The sequence below is a fragment of the Mytilus edulis genome, chromosome 3, assembly GCF_963676685.1.
Source record: "Mytilus edulis chromosome 3, xbMytEdul2.2, whole genome shotgun sequence".
NCBI lineage: Eukaryota > Metazoa > Mollusca > Bivalvia > Mytilida > Mytilidae > Mytilus > Mytilus edulis.
In genome coordinates this window covers 67,693,845-67,716,467 of record NC_092346.1, presented here as the reverse complement: position 1 = coordinate 67,716,467, position 22,623 = coordinate 67,693,845, and the positions used below count along the sequence as shown (strand labels likewise).

Genomic DNA, 22,623 nt, shown 5'->3' with positions numbered 1-22,623 from the left:
GTCATATTCCTGAATTGGTACAGACATTTTCTATGTAGAAAATGACGGATTGAACCTAGTTTTATAGCTGGCTCAACCTCTCACTTGTATGACAGTCGCATCAAATTCCATTATATTGACAACTTTGCGTGAACAACACTAACAGAAAAGAAAACCACTGAACTTCGATAGGAAAAATGACAATCCTAGTCAATTAAGATTTGAGTAACGTGCACCCGCAAGAGCGGGGTTCGAACTCACATCCTCCACCGAAGCCCCATGTTTTTTTTTAAACACGTCATCAAAACGTAACAAAAATGTTGTCAATCAAGAATCTTGATGTCAGTTTCAGAATATTTTTTGTTGAATCAGAGTGGTTTTTATTTACATAGTGTGATTGATCCCTCTCTCAGACAAGAAATCCGCAAACCGGTCGCTAGATTTTCTCGCTGTAATGAAAAGCCTTTTATACTCTTTTGTCGGGTTGTTGTTTCTTTGACACAATTTTAAGATACAAGTATCTACGTTGGCCATCCTTTTTTATGAAACAAACCAATACCAACTCTTTCAATAGGTCTTTTACAGTTGTTGTCCATTCGTTTGATGTGTTTTATCATTTGATTTTGACGTTTGATTAGGGACGTTCCGTTTTGAATTTTTCTCGGAGTTCAATATTTTTGTGATTTTACGTTTTAGCTGGAAAAAGGGAATACTTGAATAAAGTGTAGAAGAGTCATATGTTTTAATACTATTTAAAGATGAATAAATTTTTGATTGAATGTAGTCTATTTGGATCTTTGGAATATTTTAATGATTCAATCCATCAATTTCTACATAAGAAAATGCCTGTACCAAGTCAGGAATATGACAGTTGTTATCTATTCGTTTGATGTGTTTGAACATTTGATTTTGCCATTTGATTAGGGACTTTCCGTTTTGAGCTCAGTTTTTTTGTGATTTTACTTTTTAGTAACCACATCTGATTCACGCTACCGCTATGATAGGCAGTTTCAGAATAACTTCGAAGCCTGGCTTTGATTACTGATAACATTGATTTTAGTAACATAGAAAGAGGTATCGTGGAGCACTGGGAAGACCCAGTTATATACCATATATACACGTATGTAGTTTAGGTATCCAATAACGTGAATGAAGATCCAGTTCTTCATCTTTGGTTGAAATTCCAAAGGAACATAGAACAGACCTATGAGTATCCAGGATTTCCTCTTTAGGAAGTATGTGGGGTATATGTTGAGTTTTAAAATTAATTGCGAATACATAATGTATTTATCAAGCAGTTTATGTAAAGTGATTTCACATCTTTGATCCATTCGAAAATACATGTAGTATCAACGTCTTCTTTCTCGCGTTTAACCCATTCCCTGACATAATTCTTGACTGAATACATAAGTATTTTTATGTTGTTTCAAATTGGTGGTTTTAAGCTCATAATGTTTCAGACCTTTGGATAACACATTTCGCAGGGAAGTGTAATTGACAATGTTGACGTCCCAGGTAATAACGAGGCCAGTCGGATTATATATGGAACTAGCACAGGTGCAATCAGGAGGACATGTTTTAAAACTTTAAGTTGTCTTTATTGAGATCCTATAAATCATGTTACTAACTGAATATTGTAGTTGCAATTGCTTTGGTATAGGTATAAGAAATAATTGGTACAGACTGATCTTTAAAATAGGATGGTATGTTCGAAATAACTTGGAACTGCACTATCCGAAATGATAGTTGTAAGTTTGTATTGGTTTGAATTAGGGTTTGTAACAGTTTCTATTACATAGATTGGACAGAGAATGAAGTTTGAAAGGGGTAATAAATAAAGCTGTGTGCGAATGTGAAGAGTACCTAACAGCTTTTGTATAAATGGCAGCAGGTCATTAATAGAGACATCATGGACAGTTGGTTATATATAATGACGATGACATGGCTGCATCTACGTCATGGAGTAGAGTTGAAAATATTCATCACATTCACCAAGCTACATGATATCTACAAGATAGAAGACATATGCCATCAATGTTGTCGATGCAACCATATGGTGAGTTTCAAATTGTTGAATCTAGTAGTCTTCTTTTTGTCTACGATGAGGCGTTTCCAGAGGAGGATTGTTTTCCTGTGGTATACTTTTTTGGTGATGTAACTTGCATAGAAGGAATTGACTAATCATGCTGATTAAAAAGCTGGTAAAGAATGTCGCTTCCATTTTGTTGATGTCTAATATATGGCCGCACATACATGCGACTGTCATACTAGTGAGAGGTTTAACTAACTATTGAAACTTGGTTTAATCCACCATTTTCTACATGAAGAATGCCTGTACCAAGTCAGGAAAATGACAGTTGTTATCCATTTGTTTGATGTGTTTGAGCTTTTGATTTTGCCATTTCATTAGGCACTTTGCGTTTTGAATTTTCCTCGGAGTTCGGTATTTCAGTAGTTAAACTGCTAGTGAATTGGGCATCTGTTATGAAAATTTAAAATATTTGCAGCCTTATGTATTGGCTTCACATTTCGAAACGAGATGACTGTGTATGAAGATTATTGCTATTAACATTAGTATGATGATCTGAATGTATCATGTTTGTGATATTTGTCATGTCTGAGGATGAGAGGACACCTGCCATTTTAGACAATTTTTTTAAAAACTGGGTGATGTCCGAGCAAGTCTTCTGCATGATCTTTGCAAATTCATACAATATTACTACTTGGTAATTGATGTTCTCAGGGATTAAATGTCCACCAGCAAAGACATCGACCAAATGTTTATACAAGTGGGGCGATAAGTACAAGAGGGTCATTCAAACTCATAGATCGAAAATAAACTGAAAACGCCATGACTTAAAAGAAATAGAATAATAGTACACAAAACACAACGTAGAAAACTTAAGACAAAGCAACCCGACCCCGATCAAAAACTGTGGTGATCTCATGTGCACCGGAGGGGTAAGAATATCCCGATCCACATGTGGCACCCGTCTTGTTGCTCATGTTAGTACAAACCTGGAAACAAGTCTAATGGAATTGTAGTTACGACATTAGGACCATTGTATCTGTGTTAAGTCAGGAACCTGGTGCACAGTGGTTGTCGTTTGTTGATGTGGTTCATTGGGTTTTTCCTTTCTCGTTTTTTATGTAGATTCAACCATTGGTTTTCCCGTTTGAATGGTTTTACATTAGTCATGGTGGGACCCTTTATAGCTAGCTGTTCGGTGTGAGCCAATGCTCTGTGTTGAAGAGCATACTTTGCCCTACTTCAGTATAATGGTTTACTTTTATAAATTGTGACTTGGATGGAGAGATGTCTCTCACCACATCTTCTTATATCTATATCCGCAATCATCTGTAAATAACCTCATCATAAACGGATATTCTTTAAATGACAACTAACTCGGTGTTGCATCCGTAAAGTAAACGAAGGGATGATTTCAACTTCACCATTTGGAACTTTTGGTTTAATAGCATCCTCGTGATCAGCAACCCTCTTTCAAGGAAATCATAACAGGAAATATTGTATCAATTTTGAGATATAATCTTTGTATGCATGCGCTGTTTGATTGTTGCTTCATGAAATGGAAAGTTTACAATTGGGAAGCTGGACTCATCTCTTTCGTCGTAAAGGGTTGTTTTCAACCAACCATCATTGTCAATTTGTAGATGTTATTCAAGATATGAGGCAGACATAACTGTATCTGTAGTATCCTTCGTCTAAAGGTCGATGGAATAGATGCATTCAACAGTCACCAAGTTTTAAAATTTTCAGTGAGAAAACATCATCTATATAGCAGAAAGAAAGTTAAAAGATACTCTCTCTTCCTTAGAAAATCCTGTTTGAAGTCAGCCACATAAGAACAAAGGAGCAAGTTGGCAAGATGATTAGTAGTTCCTAATGGAATGCCGATAGTTTTTTGAAATTATGTCCTCCAAACGTAACAATATATGAGGTTAATCAAGAAATCAAGCATCTTGATAATATCGGTTTCAGATAATTTTGGTTTGAATCAGATTCAGGTGATTTTTTACAAAGTCTGATTTATCCCTCCCTTAGCCAAGATACTTGTATCAATGTTGGCCATTATTTTCTCTTGAAACGAAGCAACACCAACTTTTTCAATTTGTCTTTTAGTTTGGAATGGGGAAAAGTTTAAACGATTTGTGGTTAATATTCCAACCAAAAGGAAAATCAAATGTAAATCATATTCTACATAAGAAAATGCCTGTACCAAGTCATGAATATGACAGTGGTTATCCATTAATTTGATTTGTATTATCTTTTAATTTTGTCATTTGATTAAGGACTTTCAGTTTTGAATTTTCCTCAGAGTTCGGTATTTTTGTGATTTTAATTTTTTTTTTCACACAAGCTTGTTAATTAGATTGAGTGTCTTTTTCTCAGCATCCCTTCTGGTCATGTTGCAAAATACTTCGTACAATATTCACCTGAAATAGTCAAAACTTGAAATTCTATGATTTAATTATAAAAAAAAAATAAGTGTCATAAAGTGTATTTTGAATTTTCAGTAAATATTCTTTAAAATCAAGGGCAGATAATTATATTGAATTTGTTCATGAAATTCAACAAAAAAATGGGGAATGTGTCCATAAACAGGCAGAACTCTAGAACCATTAATGTGACACCATCAAAATTCAAACTTGATCTGTATTTTGTGGTATAAGCTATTGTGTTTAAGTTTCACAACATTTGGTTGAGGTAAACTAAAGTTAGAGAATGCAAACAAAATATTGAGCAATTTTCATGTTTATAAAGGGACATAACTCAAGAACTGTAAAAGTGACTCCACTCAATTTCAAACTTGATCTGTATTGTGTGGTAATGAGCATTGTGTTTAAGTTTTATAACATTTGGTTTGTGCAAGCTAAAGTAACAGAACAGAAACGAAACAAAAAATTCAGCAATTTTTCCATTTGTAAAGGGACAAAACTCTAGAATGGTTAAAGTGACACCACCAAAGTTCAAAGTTAATCTGTGTTTTGGGATAATAAGCATTGTTAATAAGTGTCATAACATTTGGTTGAGGCAAACTAAAGTTACAGAACGAAAACCAACTTTGGGATGTACAGACATATGTACATGTAGGTACATACAAACGGACAATCCCTTCACTACCACAGGGGCATAAAAGGTCAGTGACTCACAGTTTTTAAATACGGAAATTTTAAATTTCATTGACCCAGAAGTCTTAAACAAAAGTTTAAGAAAAATCTATTTTCAAACAATTAGACACCCCAGCTACCTCAATGGAAGTGTATGCATAGATCTAAGCAGATGAAGTAGGTTTTTATCTAAGGTGAACAATGAAAAAAACAAATCTATTAGTTTAGTATATGAACACAGAAAATTGATAATCTTTAATTTTAAAATCTCATACGAAAATTTCAGTAGCTAATTCGTTATAGAAAAAATTGGTACAATTAAAATATTTTTTACATATTGTATTTAAAAAGTGTCCTTCAACTGACAATTTTGTCAATTTTTATTTCTTTTTACTTGGTTTTGACAGGAGAGATGGTGGAATTTGATCCTCCGTAAGGCCTTTTACAGAAAAAAGTCTTTCAGCTCTTTGCTCCAGATTCCCACCACATTTCATTTTTCTGTCAATCAATGCAAGCTTAAGACGATCTAAACCAAGAGCTTGAAGATCTTCTGTTGAATTGTAATCGTCAAGATTTACTGGTCCCTGTACCTGTTCTTCCTGCAAAAAAAAAGATCAACATATTTAAGAATTATAAGTTATTATCATTTTATTGTATATCTCTGACAACCTTCATCAGATTTTGTTTAACTCTTCATTCAATATGTTAAATGATATGTCTCTTTTGCAAAGGTATGACCTATATATTAAAGGGGGCTAATAAATTCAAAATACAGACTAATTTATGAAAACACTGAAAGTATCCTAGTACCATACTAGCAAAAATAATAAAAGTGGCTTCTATAATTAGAGAACTATATCAGTGGGGTCAAGATAGGTTTAAGTTGCCTATAAAGAATTAATCTATATTAACCACAAAAAATGAGAAGTAAAAATAGAAAAAAAGTCTGGACTTTATGATGTTTATATCATCATAGATAAACAACAAAACTTCAAGGTCAACAGATGTAAGGCAATCAACATGGAGCAAAATATCCTCTCAATCGGGTGCTAGGGGTTGCATGAGTTTGCTGTTAGGTTAAATGTAAGCTTCTGATTTATAGACCACAACAATGAGTGGCATACCAACATATCAACTGAGTTACAACCTGTACAAGTTATAAATGTATATGGTTTTTTATATCATCTATTTATTAATTTTAGTAACCATTCTTTACTTACCTTTTTACATGTTTCTTTAACCTCTTCCTTTTTAATCTTAGGTGGTACCTTTTTCAGGGAGTCTAGTAATTCTATCGATGTTTCACTCTGTGTAATGGAACCCTTTTTAAAATCTTCCTTTTCTGGTTTTTCGTCTATTTCAGTTTTTTGCATACCGGTATCTTTAATAATGATATTTGTTTCCTTTTTTTCCTGATTACTATCTCCCTCACATATGTTTTTGTGTTCACTGATGTTTAAATTGTCTTGTGTATCCTGTGGTTTACTAATGTCATCAGTTTGAGGGTAGGGATCACAACTATCTTCATTACTGGGTAATGGAGAACCATCTCCCTGTTCTGGTAAAGAAGTTTCTGAATCCTCATCAGAGTCAAGGTCACTGAGGTTATCAAGATCAATTCCTAACCTGTAAAATAATTTTTGTACTATAATCACTTGATGAAATAAATCACATTTCACATACCATTTTTCCGATAAACTCTTGATGAATAATAGTATAATCAGTTTATTACCATTTAGTATTTGCAATTAACCAGGTAAAGTTTGTCATATGTTAACCACACATATCTAACTGTGCAATGTGCAATGTCTTGTCTACTTCATTGATCAGAAGTTAAGGTGTTGAAAGTTTTATTACATATATCAAGCAAACTTAACAATGATCAATAAATTATGAAACAGAGGTCAAGGTCAAGTCACCACTGTTAGACAGACACCTACACATTACACTTAAGTCATTTACCAGACCCAAAATATTTGACATTCAACTTAAAGTGGCTGAAGATATACAGTGTATTACCTTATACAAAACTTGGTGAAGCATGATTAAATTAGGGCAAAGTTAAGAAACTCTTACAGACAGACAATTACACTTTTCATGACTCTAAAGACTTTTGAAATATCAAAGCTGTACTATTACTCATAGTAATAGACAAATTGATCTTTGGGTGAAAACTAAATGTTGATAACTGAACCATGAAAAGAGGTCAAGCACATGTGACTCTTGCAAACCAACATGTCCACCTCACAACAATATTCAAAATAAGATATAGTTGAACTCTGTAACCTCTGGATTGTAACCTTCTTGTCTTGCATTTTATGACTTTCATTCAAGGCTTGATAAAAATCACTTTTTAACCATATAGTCTGTTCCTGACAAGGAAGTGTATTGCTGAGTGTTTTAGAAAGTATACTTTAGTAGATTATTACATATATGTTGTAAAACATTAGTAAGTACTACCATTCTGTTTTCTTTGCTGATTTTACAGTAGGTCCTGAATCAGTTCCTGTTGTTTTTCTCTTAACACCACTAGTTGTAGCTGTTTCTGAAGTTGCTGTACAAGATGGTACTGTCTTGTTCACTTTTTGAAGACCTAATTTAGAAAAACATTAATTATAACCTGAAGTTCCGTAGAGAATACATATATACTGTTTTAATAATAATGACAAACTTGTAGATTCAGTAATTTTTTTATATATGAAAAGCTAGGGTTAAGCAGTGTTCTAGCTGTTCAAAAATAGAGACCTTCAGCTCCCATTTGCCCTTTCTCTGTACCTCTATGAACTGATTTTATAGTACCAAGTTATCCATGACCAGACATGCATGAGCCTTACATCTTTCTGTTCACATACAATGTATGCCTTTAAATTCTAGCTATAACATTGGTTAAAGGGATGGAATGGTCAAAGTCTGATAGCTTAATAAACTTTTCCATACAACCTGAACTTTATGTTTTGTAATATTAGTGAAATTCAAATTTCCTCTTACTGTTTCTGAAAAAATTATATGTTGATCATATTCAAATGAGTATATTTTTATCAATGGTAAAAAGAAAATGTGACATATCAAGGTAGCTTCATAAATCTTATTTTTTTTTGTAAAAAAATAATCTGATATTGTATATACATGTACATGTATATGTATTTATTTACCCTGCAAAATTGCATCTTCTTGATTTTCTGCTACTTTTTTCCTCTGTTCATGATAAGTTTCATCTTCAAATTTGTGATTTGGCATTGCCCTTCTTCTCTCTCTTCTTTCCTGTTTTTCTATCTCACGTTGTTTGTCCTTTTCTGCCTTTTGCCCAATCCATTCTTTTAATCTGCGCAAAAAAATTAAAATGTTCAGATGAACTATGGAGAAATGAGAAGACAATTTCTTGGTGCTCAGGTTATCTATTGACTGGGTCAGACAAACAAATTAAAGGTAAATGATTCAGTATTACATGTATTACCAACATAAGTATGGTTGTCAATGCTGTTATGAAAATGATTCTATATGATCAGACTGTTTAAATGTCTAGAAGACAGATTAATTTATTAATTAACTTTTACTTTATTCCTAATAAAACAAAGCTCTATAAAATATAATAAATATCTGTTTTTATGTTTATGTTATCTCATTTAAAAAGACTAAAGATAATGATGTTGTCTCTCCAATTACCCAATCATCATTCAATTTTTTTTTCAGACACTGGTGTTGATCAAAGATTTCAATTCTTGCCTATCTCGTATCTACCAGAACCTTCTATTTCTTTGATGTCAGGATAGAAAATGACAAACATGTGTATTGACATTATGGTAATATATTTACTTCCCTTCCAGCTTCTTAAACTGCACTCCATTAAGTAAATGAGTAAAATACATTAAACTTTTTTTAACTTTCCAATATGATGCATGGTTATATCTTACTTTTTCTCATTGTTAACATCTCTCATACGTCTGCCACTAATATCTCTGCAAGCTTCATGGTTTGTTGTTTTCTCAATTTGTGCTCCGATAGCACGCAACATAGAACCAAATCCTGAAAGATTGTATGAAATGCGTATTATAACATATATTATGAAATATAAGAAATCAAACATGTTAATTTTAAATGAAATTTAAAAAAAGTTGAATATGATTTATAAACATAAATGGCTAAGTTTAACTATAAAACAAGTGTATGTGAACTTTCTTGTAAAAGAAAATCCTTTGTACTATCAAAATTTTCATAAATGTACTGCTATTTAAATATTGTCTTTCTGTACACTTATTTGCAAATGAATTCCAGTATGCAGTATGTTAGAATCTACTCCACAACACATCATTTGTGTATGGGGAAAACTGGGTCAAAAGAATGTACACAAATGTGCACTGGAAGGTTAATAGTAATAACTGATTCTTAAAAATCAAATTTAATGCACCGACTCAATAAATAATTGTTAAGAAAAAGTTAAATTAACAAATGGGAATGCATGAAAGAAAATATATAGTATATTTGGTTGAGGCAAACTAAAGTTGGAGAACGGAAACAAAAAATTCAGCAATTTTTCCATTTGTAAAGGGGCATAACTCTATAATGGTAAAAGAGAAGCCACCAAATTCAAACTTGATCTGTGTTTTGTGGTAATAAGCATTGTGTATATGTTTCATAACATTTGGTTAAGCAAAACTTAAGTTAGAGAACTGAAACCGGACAGATCTACGTACAGACAGACAAGGGTAAAACTTAATGCCCCCAAAGCCACAGCAGGGGCATACAAATTATATTGGCTCATTTACTTATTTTTAACATGTTCCACATGCTCTATGTTGATCTTTTATCATGCTGCAATCAAGTAAATTTGTGTAAACTTGGACAAATAAAAAAATTAATAAGCTTGCAATCAACAATCATTAAACGAAATATAATTTGTCGATAATTAAGTACAATATAGATTAGTAATATAAAAGGACTTAGTTTAGTACATGCCTTTTTTTCAATTATGTAGATAACATTATAATTTCGGTACATTAAACTCATTTCATTTAACTACATGTATAATATTGAAGGGTTACGTACGATTTTTTTTACATTGACAAAGGCGTCAAAAAAGGTCTTTGCAAAATTTTATTCAGGTAACCTTTATTAAGTTTTTTGTTGCTGTTATATCTGTTTTGTTGTTGTGAATTTATAGTCAGACCTAATTATTTTACATTACCTCCTTTGCCCCCAACAAGTCTTGGTACAACATGGTAAACTTGTCCATTTTCAAGTACAGCTTTTCCTGTTATAATGTGTCCATTGCAAGTAAGATAACAATCTGTAGCTGGTAAAACCTTTAAAAAAAAAATCAAACATTATTATGAGACATGAATAGTACCCTAGATAATTTGGTAACTGTTATATTGCTGCTATTATGAAAAATTTTGAAGTCTTATAAAAAGTATTCATGTCCATTTGGTCCAAGACTCCAAGTCGATTCAGTCCAAATTTAACATTGTTTAAGGTCAATCAAGCCACAATTAAAAAAAAAAAGGTTTATAAGAGATAAACATTTCATTTATATGACATGATACTAATGAATTTAAAAAACAATGGCAAAGGTGCAGTGGAGTTGTGGACCATAAACAAATGCATAATCAAAATATCATTTTCTTGATAGGATTTTAATATTGTTTGTAATATCACAACATATATAATATTACTTTTTACAGGTATTCTGTTTATATTAACTTCTCTTTATCACAGAGTAAGGATAACAAAATATGCCATTTTGACCTATACATGTAGCTGTAAATTTCTGAATCATTTGGTCTCTTGTGGAGTGTTGTTTCATTGGCAATCATTATTGAATCATACCACATCTTCTTTTTTTATATACATTTGTAGTTATAAACAAGAATGTGTCCATAGTACACGAATGCCCCACTCGCACTATCATTTTCTATGTTCAGTGGACCATGAAATTGGGGTCAAAACTTTAATTTGGAATTAAAATTAGAAAGATCATATCATAGGGAACATGTGTACTAAGTTTCAAGTTGATGTAACTTTAACTTCATCAAAAACTACCTTGACCAAAAACGTTAACCTGAACTTCACACTATTATTTTCTATGTTCAGTGGACCATGAAATTGGGGTCAAAACTGTAATTTGGCATTAAAATTAGAAAGATCATATCATGGGGAACAAGTGTACTAAGTTTCAAGTTGATTGGACTTCAACTTCTTCAAAAACTACCTTGACCAAAAACTTTAACCTGAAGCGGACGGACAAATGGAGGCACAGACCAGAAAACATAATGCCCCTCTACTATCATAGGTGGGGCATAAAAAAAAATGCATTACAGATGTTACTGCAGGTAAATGTAGAAGTCTCCATAAACAGCAAATGATCAGTAATTTTTCATGACTTTTATTTGATTTTAATCTTTTCAACTGCTGTAATAACATTTGGTTAATACACACATGTGGATCTCGGAGCTAATGCATAGATCTGAAACTGTTCAGTCTGTTGTCTAGTTGAATTATAAAAATGTTTCATATTATTCATGGGGTTGATATGCATCTGCTGTTGTCATTTATCAATAATACATCTATCCTTTTTTCTAATAAGTATTCCTCCATACAGTGGAATTTACATGTGCAAATTGCACCTTACAATGTACTCTGTACATTTCAGCGTTTGGGTGGTGAGTGAAAACGCAAATTTTTTATCTGTGATCATAAAAATTATGACCTCGTCATCAATTAAAACACAAAAGAATCCTGTTACAAGCGTTAATTACTTCGATTTAATCTAATCAACAAGGTTAACCTCATAAGGTAAATCAAACAATCGATTGATTGATTGCTTGTTGGTGTTTTAATGCCACTTTTAAGCACCATTTTTTGGGGAAAGACGGCGTCAAGCCGTCAATCCCCAATGGGGTTGACCAGAGTGACATTCCCTCACATCATTCATTTTGTTTTTATAGTGTGGAAAACCCCCAAACAAATCTTACTTAGATTGAAGAGAAGGAGACCCAGAAATGAATAGTTTGACTTTAAACACTTTTTTACACATTTCCCTTCTGTTTCAGACGAAATTATCGTATCTTGAGCTCTCCTTTACACTATTTACCTTTCTTTAACAGTCCGGAAAAATTAGTATGACGAGATATTCTAAATATATCCAACCTACATTGTATTTTATAGTGACGTCATTCTTGGAATGCCACACTATGCAGAAGCAGGGATATCCTTCACTGGTTATTTAAATCTTTCTCAGAGATCGTGCACTTATTACAAATTGGTATTTGTTAAATCTTAACATAATATTGTTTGCTGTAGATAAATCAAACTTCAACATGCAATACTTTAATTTGTAGGTCAGCAACTTTCAAAATAAACAAAGATCGCGGGGTTACATAAGATAGGGGAGAGAAACGATTTTATTGATTTTTTTCTGTAAAAATTCTGTTTTGAGAATCTTCCTCCAATTAGGAGCACCTTAACTGATGAGTAATTATCCACTAAAATAATTTTAAACACTTAAAATGTGACATTTCATTGGATTAGTAGTCTTCCATTAAAACTAAATTTTGTATACCAACATAATCATTGTAATGGTAAAAAAAAAAAAAAAAAGATAAAAATGTTGCATTTTGTAGTTTCAACCTATTTATTCATAAATTTACAAATATTTCAAATTTAGGATTTGGAAACAAGCTTCACACAGTTTACATCAAACTTATTGTTTTTTATTAGTACCTGTTTCCCTGTGATGAGAGTTGTAACTGGGAACTTTATCAATGGAAAGTTAAAACTGAATAGATTTTTCAGTCCACACTTTCTTAAAAAAAAAAAAAAAATCTAAGAGTACTGTCACAAAAAATGGAAAATGGCCCTAGTCTGCAGTTCAGTGGTACACAATCAAGATTTCAAAAAATATTGTAGTTGTTGTGAAATGACAGAATTCAGTTGAATTTTAGATAATTAACTATCAACTTTAATCAAATGTTTAGATTTAGAAGATGCAGATCTCTTCTATTGGTCCAAATTGAATCCTAAACTAAGGAAATGAAATTACATTAAACAACAATTGATTTCAATATTGTCAACCTTTCTACATTTTCTAGCTGTTCTCTTTTTTCATTCTTTATATGAAGACTATCAAAAGATACCCCCCCCCCCCCTTTTCCAAAAAAAAAAATTAAATAGAAACAAGGGCCGTCTTTCCCTTCAGAGCTATTCAGCTCTTTGATTGGCTATTTCATTGTGACAAGTTTTTAATTGCGTAGGAAGCTGGAGTGCCAAGAGAAAACCACCGACTTTGCTAGGAAAACTGACATTCCTAGTAAATTAAGATTGGAGCTGAGTTCACTCGCACGAGCGGAGTTTGAACTCACAACCTCAGTGTTGACTGGCTAGTGATTACAGTAGTAGAACTACTTAGACCACTTGGCCACCGAGACCCAAAAAATCAATTGATTGTGATGTAAACAATCAATCTACTGGTTAAATTTCATCTGAAATTTTCGTACACAGTGGAAAGATTTAAGGTTCATCATAACAAATGGACAAACGTGGCTGTATTTTCATCTAAAAAACTACTCCTGTGTACAAGGAAGTAAAAAAATGCCCATCAAAATCCTCAAACGATTTTTTCTTTCTGAAACACAAAATGCTTTTAACTTTTATATATCTAGTGGATGCCAGGTCTTAAAACTTTCCAAACTTCATAGGCAAGTCACAGGCACTTGTTTCTATCCATATGAAGGTCGACTATTCATATCTATTTATATGGATAGTCGACCTTCATATGGATAGAAACAAGTACCTGTGAGGCAAGTCTGTACAAAAACCACTTTTTGAGGTGAAAATATGGCCATACTTGTCCATTAGTTGTGAAGAACCTTAACACTTAAAGACCAAACAGCCTATTCATTTCTACCAATGATTTTCCTTAAAATTTTGTGTGAATGTATTTCATGATTTGAGGAACAAAGTATGATGAATAAAATTTGGGGTCACTGACTTAGTTTTGTGACTATGGCAACCTCAGTTTCGTGTTTTCACGAATATTAACATAATATTTACTTGTTATCTTAACTCTAAAACAAAAACCTTTATATCAACCCTACAAGCATAATTCTTGTTGTACATTAAAACGTAGATTTGTATCTATCAAATACAGGTTCAAGAGTTTAAGACTCATATTGTTTTGATCTTTAAAAATATGATTTATTTCATTCCCACCAAAAATTCAACGTAAAAATTAAAAAACGTTTCCAGTATTAAAAAAAAATCTACCAGTGATTTCTTCATAACATTGCATCTGACGTCATAATACAAACTGTCCTTGCTAGCACTATTTGAAAAAAATCGCAAATTGGACATTTGAAACCCACATAAGTTTTAAACACCGAAAAGTTTAATTTTAATTCACATTCACTGAGTATTAATTTGATTAATATGTTTTGCCTTAAAGCTAATTTCCTAATGCATGTAGGGACAGTAGGGTATAACTTTGGTTGGCTTCCTTGCTTTGTTTGTATAAATTTTGATTCAAGATTTGTAATTAAGATTGACATCTTCATATATAGGTACAATGTATGTAAACCTGTACATGTATGTATGATATTTAAATTCAATTGGACTTTATCAAAATATAATTATACAAAATATACAAACAAAGCAAGCAAGCTAACCAATGTGTTGATCTACATACATTAGGAAATAATTAGCTGTAAGATTCAGTGAGATTAGCCGAAGTGTTTATCATTTCTTCTTAAGACAATTTGAAATTTACACATGGCAGACATTTCGTCTGCAACCACTGCTGAAATAATTGAAGTAAAATACAAACTTGTGCATCTTATTTTCCTCTGGAAAAAAGTTTGAAATTAAGAAAAATGTATGTGTTCCCAATCTAGACTGTTGTCGTTGATTTCTTCTGAAAATAGTAATATAGAGCTGTTTGGAATTGCGTCCATTTCCCGAAATTTTCATTGTACATGTACTAATGAACTCAAAATTGTTCAAATTTTTTTTGTCGCTTTTTTTAATTCCCGCATTTGCGCAGAATGCAGAAATCTTCTTCCTTCTTCCAGTCTCGTTATGAACTTTGAGTGGTCTAGTAAAATATAGGAACAGGTAATGTCGGTCTCATTGGGGTCTAAGCGTGACACGGGATTGCCGATTTTTTGTAAGCGTGACACATAAAAGTCAAATTATTGTGTCGTGAAAACGGGAAATGAGGTCTAGCGGGACCCGGGAAATGACAAAAGAATGAGAATTGCTTACGTACATAGTGTAAGCGGGATACAGGAATCTGAGAAAAAAGTAAGCGGGATACGGGATTGGAACCCCCCTGTAATGCCTGCCTCATATTAAAGTATCCTAACGTGAATAGAAAATTATGTGGGATATGATGCAAAATGGAAAGCCTTCATACATCTTAAATTTTATGGTATAAACAACTCAAGAAAAGTAGTCTACATAAATAAGGTCAAGGCAGTAACTAGGCATCTTATTTTAGTGAGGCAAAATAATTGAGCCGAGCGAAGCGAGGCGTTAAATTTTTTTGGAGGGTATGAAATGAATGGTGCAAAATCCTGCGTTCTAGGCATTTTTAGAGAGTTTGATAATGTTTTGAATTTGGACAGTTTTTATATAAATTGTTCATATTTAAAGACTTTTACTAATACCAAATTTTTAACAACTGTATTTGAATTTGTATGTAAGATAATCATCCAAATATCAATTTAAATCTGCCGCCAGAACATAGAACAAACATCGATTCAGTAGAGTTTGCCAATTATTTCTATGGTGGGTTCAGTCAAATTGTTTTAGAATCATAACTTTGATCTGCTGATATCCTTATCGCGATGAACATGGAGCATGGCAAGACCGCACAACCTCTCGCCACTCATGTATGCTCTTATCCTAGATTTCAGTCGTTTCAGGGCAGTCTGTGTTTCTAAAGGTAGCACATTATCATCAACACAATGATCAATGTCTTCTTCCAATTCCTTCTCCATCAGCAATTCGGTAGCAGCATCGGTAGTAACAGTTTTGTTTGCAAAAGGGAATTAAGCTTTCCTATAAAGGCTAGCATCATCATACAGTCTCAGTTACAAAATATTAAACTCGCTTGTATGCTGACAAAGAGTAAACAAACTAGGGATAGAATGAGATAAGATACATGTATATGATCTATCTATAGAGTAAGTATATATGATATGGGTACAGGGGAATTAAAATGGAGTTTTGACTTTTACATGTAGGTCCGTAATTTCAAATTATTTCTGGAAATAGTCGGTGGTATTTTAGTTCCAGAATCTATAAATTTAGGGGTTAGGGGTTGGGGGTGTCTGATTCCGAAACCCCGAATATAAAGAAATGAAATTCCGTAGTCCCGAATAAGTAAAGACAAAATCATGTGATAAAGGTTCTATACCATTCCTCAATAATGTCAAATTGGAATATGGGATGTTCTTTCAATTTTTAAGGTTAAAGAAACATGGATCATGAAAAACTAATCCATGCATGTTTCATATTATTTATATTTCATTTATCTGTAAAGAGAAAGATTAAAGTTGATGAAACGGAGAAATGAATACACAGACAGGACTGCCCCCTTGTGATGCCCACTACTTGATTTGTCAGTCTACTTATCGTTTTTGGATTGTTCTAATGAAGTTATATGCAATACGCAGACTACGTTCACAAACAAATTAGTTTACTAGAATTATTCCTTCTTTACCTTCAGTGTCGCTTTTCCTTTTTCTGCAAGAGCCTGTTTTTAACCAGAGATCCATGATGATTATCGTTACTAGGTTAATGTAATTGAGAAACATCACCCGTTGAGATGCTGAGTTATATCCAGGAAGAATAGTTTAAAGGAATGATGACAAGTTATAAAAATTAAGGTTGAGACAGAACAACAAAAGACTATTTTATTTGTATATATGTATAAAAAAAATTAATCAGTGTCGAAATTTTAGTGAGGCAATTGCCTCACTTGCCTCAAGGGTAGTAACGGCCTTGAAGACCCTGTATTAATCACATTTCAAAAATTGTTCGGTGAGGCTACTGATTTAAGATTTAAAAAATTTTAATTGACAATTTTAGCCTGTATAACTTACCAAATGATTGATGTCTGTAAAAAACGTTTTTCTTGTAACATGACACACTACTATACTACTCATCATGTGTGATATCTGACAAAGTGAACACAACACTAAATCGGCTTGGCGAAAAGCTCGACGTTTGTTTTGAACGGAAGTACGTATAAATTTGTAAAAACAGACAACACGTCGGTATGATGAAAAAATCCGGAAAACTGAATGCATTTCAAGAACGTTTCCAGTAACATTTTGAGTAACAGAAAACAATCAACGTACTTAGTGCATGTCATTAGGAAAATGAATCGTTCCGTGAATACTTAAAATGTTGTTTTGTTGACTTTTTCTGAGAGAAATGCTTTAAATTTTATTTCACGGAAATCATGATTTTTCCGATGTCGGATCTGAAGGTTATATAATCGGAAGTTTAATTGGAGGGAAATACAAACAACAAACAAATAAGACATAAGACATAAAATACAAAGATGGGCTTGATGAGAACTGGTGTAATGTGTGCAGTTGCTGCAATAATTTTATCATCCTTAGCTCAATGTGTTGCTGTACAAGAAAAATTCAAAAGTGGTACGTTTGAAAAATTCATTACTGGTCGAAATGTTAAAGTTTATGAGTTTGTAAGAATAACGAACAAAAGTCAAAACGAATCGTGTGAAAAAATATTGATATTTTCATTTATTCGGATCAACTTTGTATTTTGCCTCAGACACGACCCAACTGTTTTTGCAGAAGACGTTATTATCAGTATTAAGGATGAAATTTCGGAACACAAAGAACGATTGAAATTGCAAAATCGAAAGCAGATTTATAAAGGAATTGTTAACAATGATAAAGAATCGTTTGTATATGGAAAAATAGACGATAACAATAAGTTTGATGGGTATTTTATTCTTAATCAGACATATTATTTTATAGAGCCATTTAGCAATTACAACACGACAGATCTGTCTGAACTGTGTATAATTTACTTGATAAATGAGCGATCAAGTGTTCTTCATTTTGACACAAGTGATGCGAATTTGACCTCAAAGAAAAATTATTCAAACAGGAAAATGCATAACAGAAAGTCGAATTTAAAATTCTCTACACCTATTCGTCTTGATAACAACAAATTTAAAACTAAAAAGAGATCAAAACGTTCAGTTAGAGCAAAATCTTGTACTGTTCATTTGGTGGCGGATCACACCTTTTATGAACATGTTGGGAAACAATCTGTAGGGGCAACAGTATCTGAACTTGTATATCGTTTAGGTGATGCAGACGTGACCTTTAGAGGAACTGACTTCAACGGCGATGGATATGGTGACAATATAGGTTTTCTGATTTCACAGATAACCATTTTTACGAGCAAATATTCTACAGATTATAAACTTGGTGATGAATCACTTGACGTTTACGACTATCTTGATACATTTTCGCAGTATAATTTTGACGACTTTTGTTTGGCAGTGGCTTTTACTCATAGAGATTTCGAACGTGGCATTCTTGGCCTCGCATGGGTTGCTAGTTCAAGTTTTTATGGTGCAGCGGGTGGTATATGTCAAAAACGAATAAGGTATTCTGAGGATAACAAACTTTATAGTCTTAACACGGCATTAGTAACTACGCTTAATTATGGTGAGCGAATTTTAGGTTATGACTGTTCGCTTGTACTAACCCATGAATTGGGACATAATTTTGGAAGTTCACACGACCCTATTGGGCATCCCATCTGCTCACCTGATGATGATGACGGGAACTATCTTATGTACGCATATGCGAGTGAAGGCTCGAAGCCTAATCATAATAAATTTTCAACATGTAGCATTAATTCGATGCATCCAGTGATCATAAATAAAGGTTGGTGCTTTTCATCATATAATGGTCCCCATTGCGGAAATTTTGTCGTTGAGGATGGAGAGGAATGCGATTGCGGAGACACAGATACTTGTGCATTTATTGACCCTTGTTGCTCTCCTCAGGGTAGCGTATCTGGATCTGATCCGCCATGCACACTGCGACGAGCACTAGGATATGAATGTTCATCTAAGAATTCTCCATGTTGTACCGATGAGTGCAAGTTTATTCCAAGCACGCTTCTACATGTTTGTAGTACAAGTTCAGAGTGCACAATAGATGCTATTTGTAATGGAACTGCGGCCAATTGTCCAACGAAGGAAAATAAAGTTGATGATACATTATGCGATAATGGTCGTAGACTGTGCCAATCCGGAGTTTGTTTTAAAAGTATATGCAACAAGTATGATTTAGAACAATGTGAATGTTCAGAAAGAACAGAAAATGAATGCCTAATTTGTTGCAGACATTCAAATTCATCACAATGCTTTCCCACATCAAACTTTGCAATATATGACGAAAACATGAACATTTTACACATTAAACCTGGAGAGAGATGTAATAGTGTGGCCGGGTACTGTGATAATAATGGCAAATGTGTGTCTAAAAGTGATACGAGTGCAATGGAACGAATATTTAGTGAAGAAACAGGTGATGAAATTAAAAAATGGTTTGGCAAATACTGGTATTATGTTTTAACTGGAATTACCTTATTAGCTTTTCTTGCTCTTGTTTTTGTGGCAACTAAAAAGAAAACAGAAAACGTTCAACTGGATGCTTTTAGGTTAGGTAGATTAGAAAATTTTGTTGATTCTGCCGAGGTAGAAATAAGTCAGCAGGTAGACAATTTAAAGGAGAAGGAAGACAATTTTGAAAAAATGATCGAATCAATTCAGCGAGGCGACGAATCTAGAGATTATGTGAGAGCAATTGGTAGGCTAACAACTTTTTTCCCTACAGCTCCTGTTCACATTGTGACAGAAATAGCAAGAAAATCAACAAGTGAGAGCGTTGCTGTTCGCTTACTTATACTGAAAGGATACCCTGTGCGAAAAGTAGTCGTAAATGAATTGTCAACAACTATAACTGCCTAATAACATCAATTGAATGCAAAATGTATTTATATAAAATGTATCAGTCAAAAACAACCTTTAAATTCATTTTTGTGACAGCACTGAACTGAAGTTATATGAAAACAGGAACTCAATAGTTTTATCACGATAATTAATAAGCATGCAGTGACTATTTGCCGGCTCCGGTAAATCATCCTCAAAAGTGTTATTTTACCGGTTCCGGCATAATAGCATCCTTACTGTTCTATATTACCGGCTCCGGCATATTCAAAATTCATATAAAATTTTGCTATTTTGCCGGTCTTAATTCAGATCTGATAGTGGTATACATATAAAGAAAGAAATGTAGAGACAACACTCTTACATGTTACTATAAGAATTCTCTGAAAGATATGTCTTGGTCCGAGACCACCATTGTCGTCCCTTGATTTTCGTTGTTCACAAATATAGTCCCTAGTGTTGACAGTGGGTTACTTGCCATTAATTTTTATACCCCTTCCAAATTTATTTCTCCATGTTCACTGCCTCAAATTGCAAGAAGGGGGTTGAAATTACACTGTAAAAAAATTTGGGTCCAGAATTTTAAAGGAAAGTAGTGATTTGGTCCAGCTGAAAAAGGTTGAAAATGAGCACTTCGGAAGCTGTCAAAAGATTTCAAGACGCCCTAAACATAAAATTGGCCATATTTTGAGTTAGAGGCGATGAAGTTTTCTATAAATTTGATATAATTTGTCCCAAAAGTAGTACAACACACTGTAAAAGTTTCTTTGAGAAAGCGCAGGTGGGATTTTTTTTATTTTCATTTATGTTCTAAAAGAAATGCACTACGAATTAATTGTGTTCTCGGACCTAAGAGTTTGAAAAAACGTATATACATAAGCAAAGCATCATGCATATTAAAATAGATATTCTAATATCATCCCAGAAGTTTTGAAATTAACAGTTGCTTTACATATAAAAAAGACATTCGTTTTTGAAAATAAAATCTTTTAGCAGATATAAAAATAAGAAAATGAGGTACGATTGCCGTTGAGACAACTCTCCACAAGAGACCAAATGACACAGAAATTAACAGCTATATTTATAGGTCATTAAACAGGTACAAACATTTCTAAATGTCACGTAGCTAGCTCCCTTCTGAAAGATTGTTAATCACTTTGTCTGTTCTTAAGTTTTCTTATCTTTTTCAACATCATGTATCACCTACCGCTACCAGATATCATGGCACCAACAATTTATAAATCACGAAATATGTATCAATCTCAACACACGTTTGTGATAGATCGAAACATTTAATCACTAACAAAAATATAAATTAAACAGTTATAAAGGCTGGACATAGACTACAAGAAACCCCAAAGTCAATATAGGGCAACCTTTTCCATCAGAGTTTCATAGGGTTATGATGTGAATGAGAGCGACATGTACATCGAAGGATAGTATAAGTATTTGTACTTTTTTATTGACTTGTATGTTAGTCCATTATTTTTAGGATTTCCAAATCTTACATTAAATTTTTTAAATTGATCCTGGTTTTACAAGTATTTTTTTCACTACCGTGAAAGGGGTTTCATCTATCATTATAATATATCATTAAACTGAACATAAACATATAACGCTATGATAGATTGTTTTTAGTCATCCAAAATGCAAAAAAAGAACCAACTCTACATTTTACCTCTTCATAAGCATGCAGCGGGATAATTTAAAGCTCTGAAAAATAACCTGGAAAGTTACCAATGTGGTAATAAATTACATGCAGGTACAAAACAAATGTAACATCTACTAAAATAGGAAATGAACATAATTACTCATAGGTACTTACTGAAAACAATCGTTTGAACAAGAACAAAAATGACAAAAACAGTACTAGTAATTCCGTGCCGCAGTAACCGAAAGCGAGCTCGGCCAATTTGGCTATTGGTACTTTACGGAACGGAACGGAACGGAACGGAACGGAAAAGAATTTCATTTAAGGTATCCAAAGGGGGCATTTATCAAAATTTCGAAAAATCTTTAAAACAAAACAAACTTTAAAATTTCTGTGTTTTACGGTTTTCCATATACAAATAACACAAATGTATACTAAATCTCATCTTCACAGGTGAAATGTGTAATAATGTATAACATCGGGAAATACTCTGTAGATGAATATGTCGGATTGTCCTGATAAATTATCATGAAATTAACGCATTTGCAAGTCATGCATTATGATATCTAGACTGACCTCACGTCGTCCTTGATTAGAGACAGTGATCAAGTTGAATCTGATTTAAACTTATTAATTTATTTTTCCGTTCCGTTCCGTTCCGCAAAGTACCAATTGCTCTGAGGAATTGGTATTTAACGGAAAAAACGGAAACAGACATCTTTAATGTAATTAAAGCTGTATGATAACAAAAATTGTCTGACACCTCTTTTTGCATGAGTGGTATGTGTTTTAGATAGCATTTTCGACTTGATCAATAATAAAAAATTTAACACAAAGGCAGGTTACACAAAAAGTCTTTCGCCTT

The 22,623-nt window shown here is 33.0% G+C and overlaps 2 protein-coding genes across 2 annotated transcripts; one reads left to right on the top strand and one right to left on the bottom strand.

Annotated features, from left to right (window-relative positions):
• Positions 1-5,349: 5,349 nt before the first annotated feature.
• On the bottom strand, positions 5,350-17,351 carry LOC139517224 (splicing regulator SDE2-like). Its single transcript, XM_071308002.1, has 7 exons — positions 17,205-17,351; positions 10,292-10,409; positions 9,021-9,132; positions 8,262-8,431; positions 7,570-7,702; positions 6,330-6,735; positions 5,350-5,708 (listed from the first exon to the last, which is right to left on the bottom strand). Exons 1-7 carry the CDS (start codon positions 17,268-17,270, stop codon positions 5,490-5,492), a joined length of 1,224 nt encoding a protein of 407 aa, XP_071164103.1. The 5' UTR covers positions 17,271-17,351; the 3' UTR covers positions 5,350-5,489.
• Positions 17,352-17,594: 243 nt separating this feature from the next.
• On the top strand, positions 17,595-20,439 carry LOC139517221 (disintegrin and metalloproteinase domain-containing protein 10-like). Its single transcript, XM_071307993.1, has one exon. It carries the CDS (start codon positions 17,669-17,671, stop codon positions 20,126-20,128), a length of 2,460 nt encoding a protein of 819 aa, XP_071164094.1. The 5' UTR covers positions 17,595-17,668; the 3' UTR covers positions 20,129-20,439.
• Positions 20,440-22,623: the final 2,184 nt, after the last annotated feature.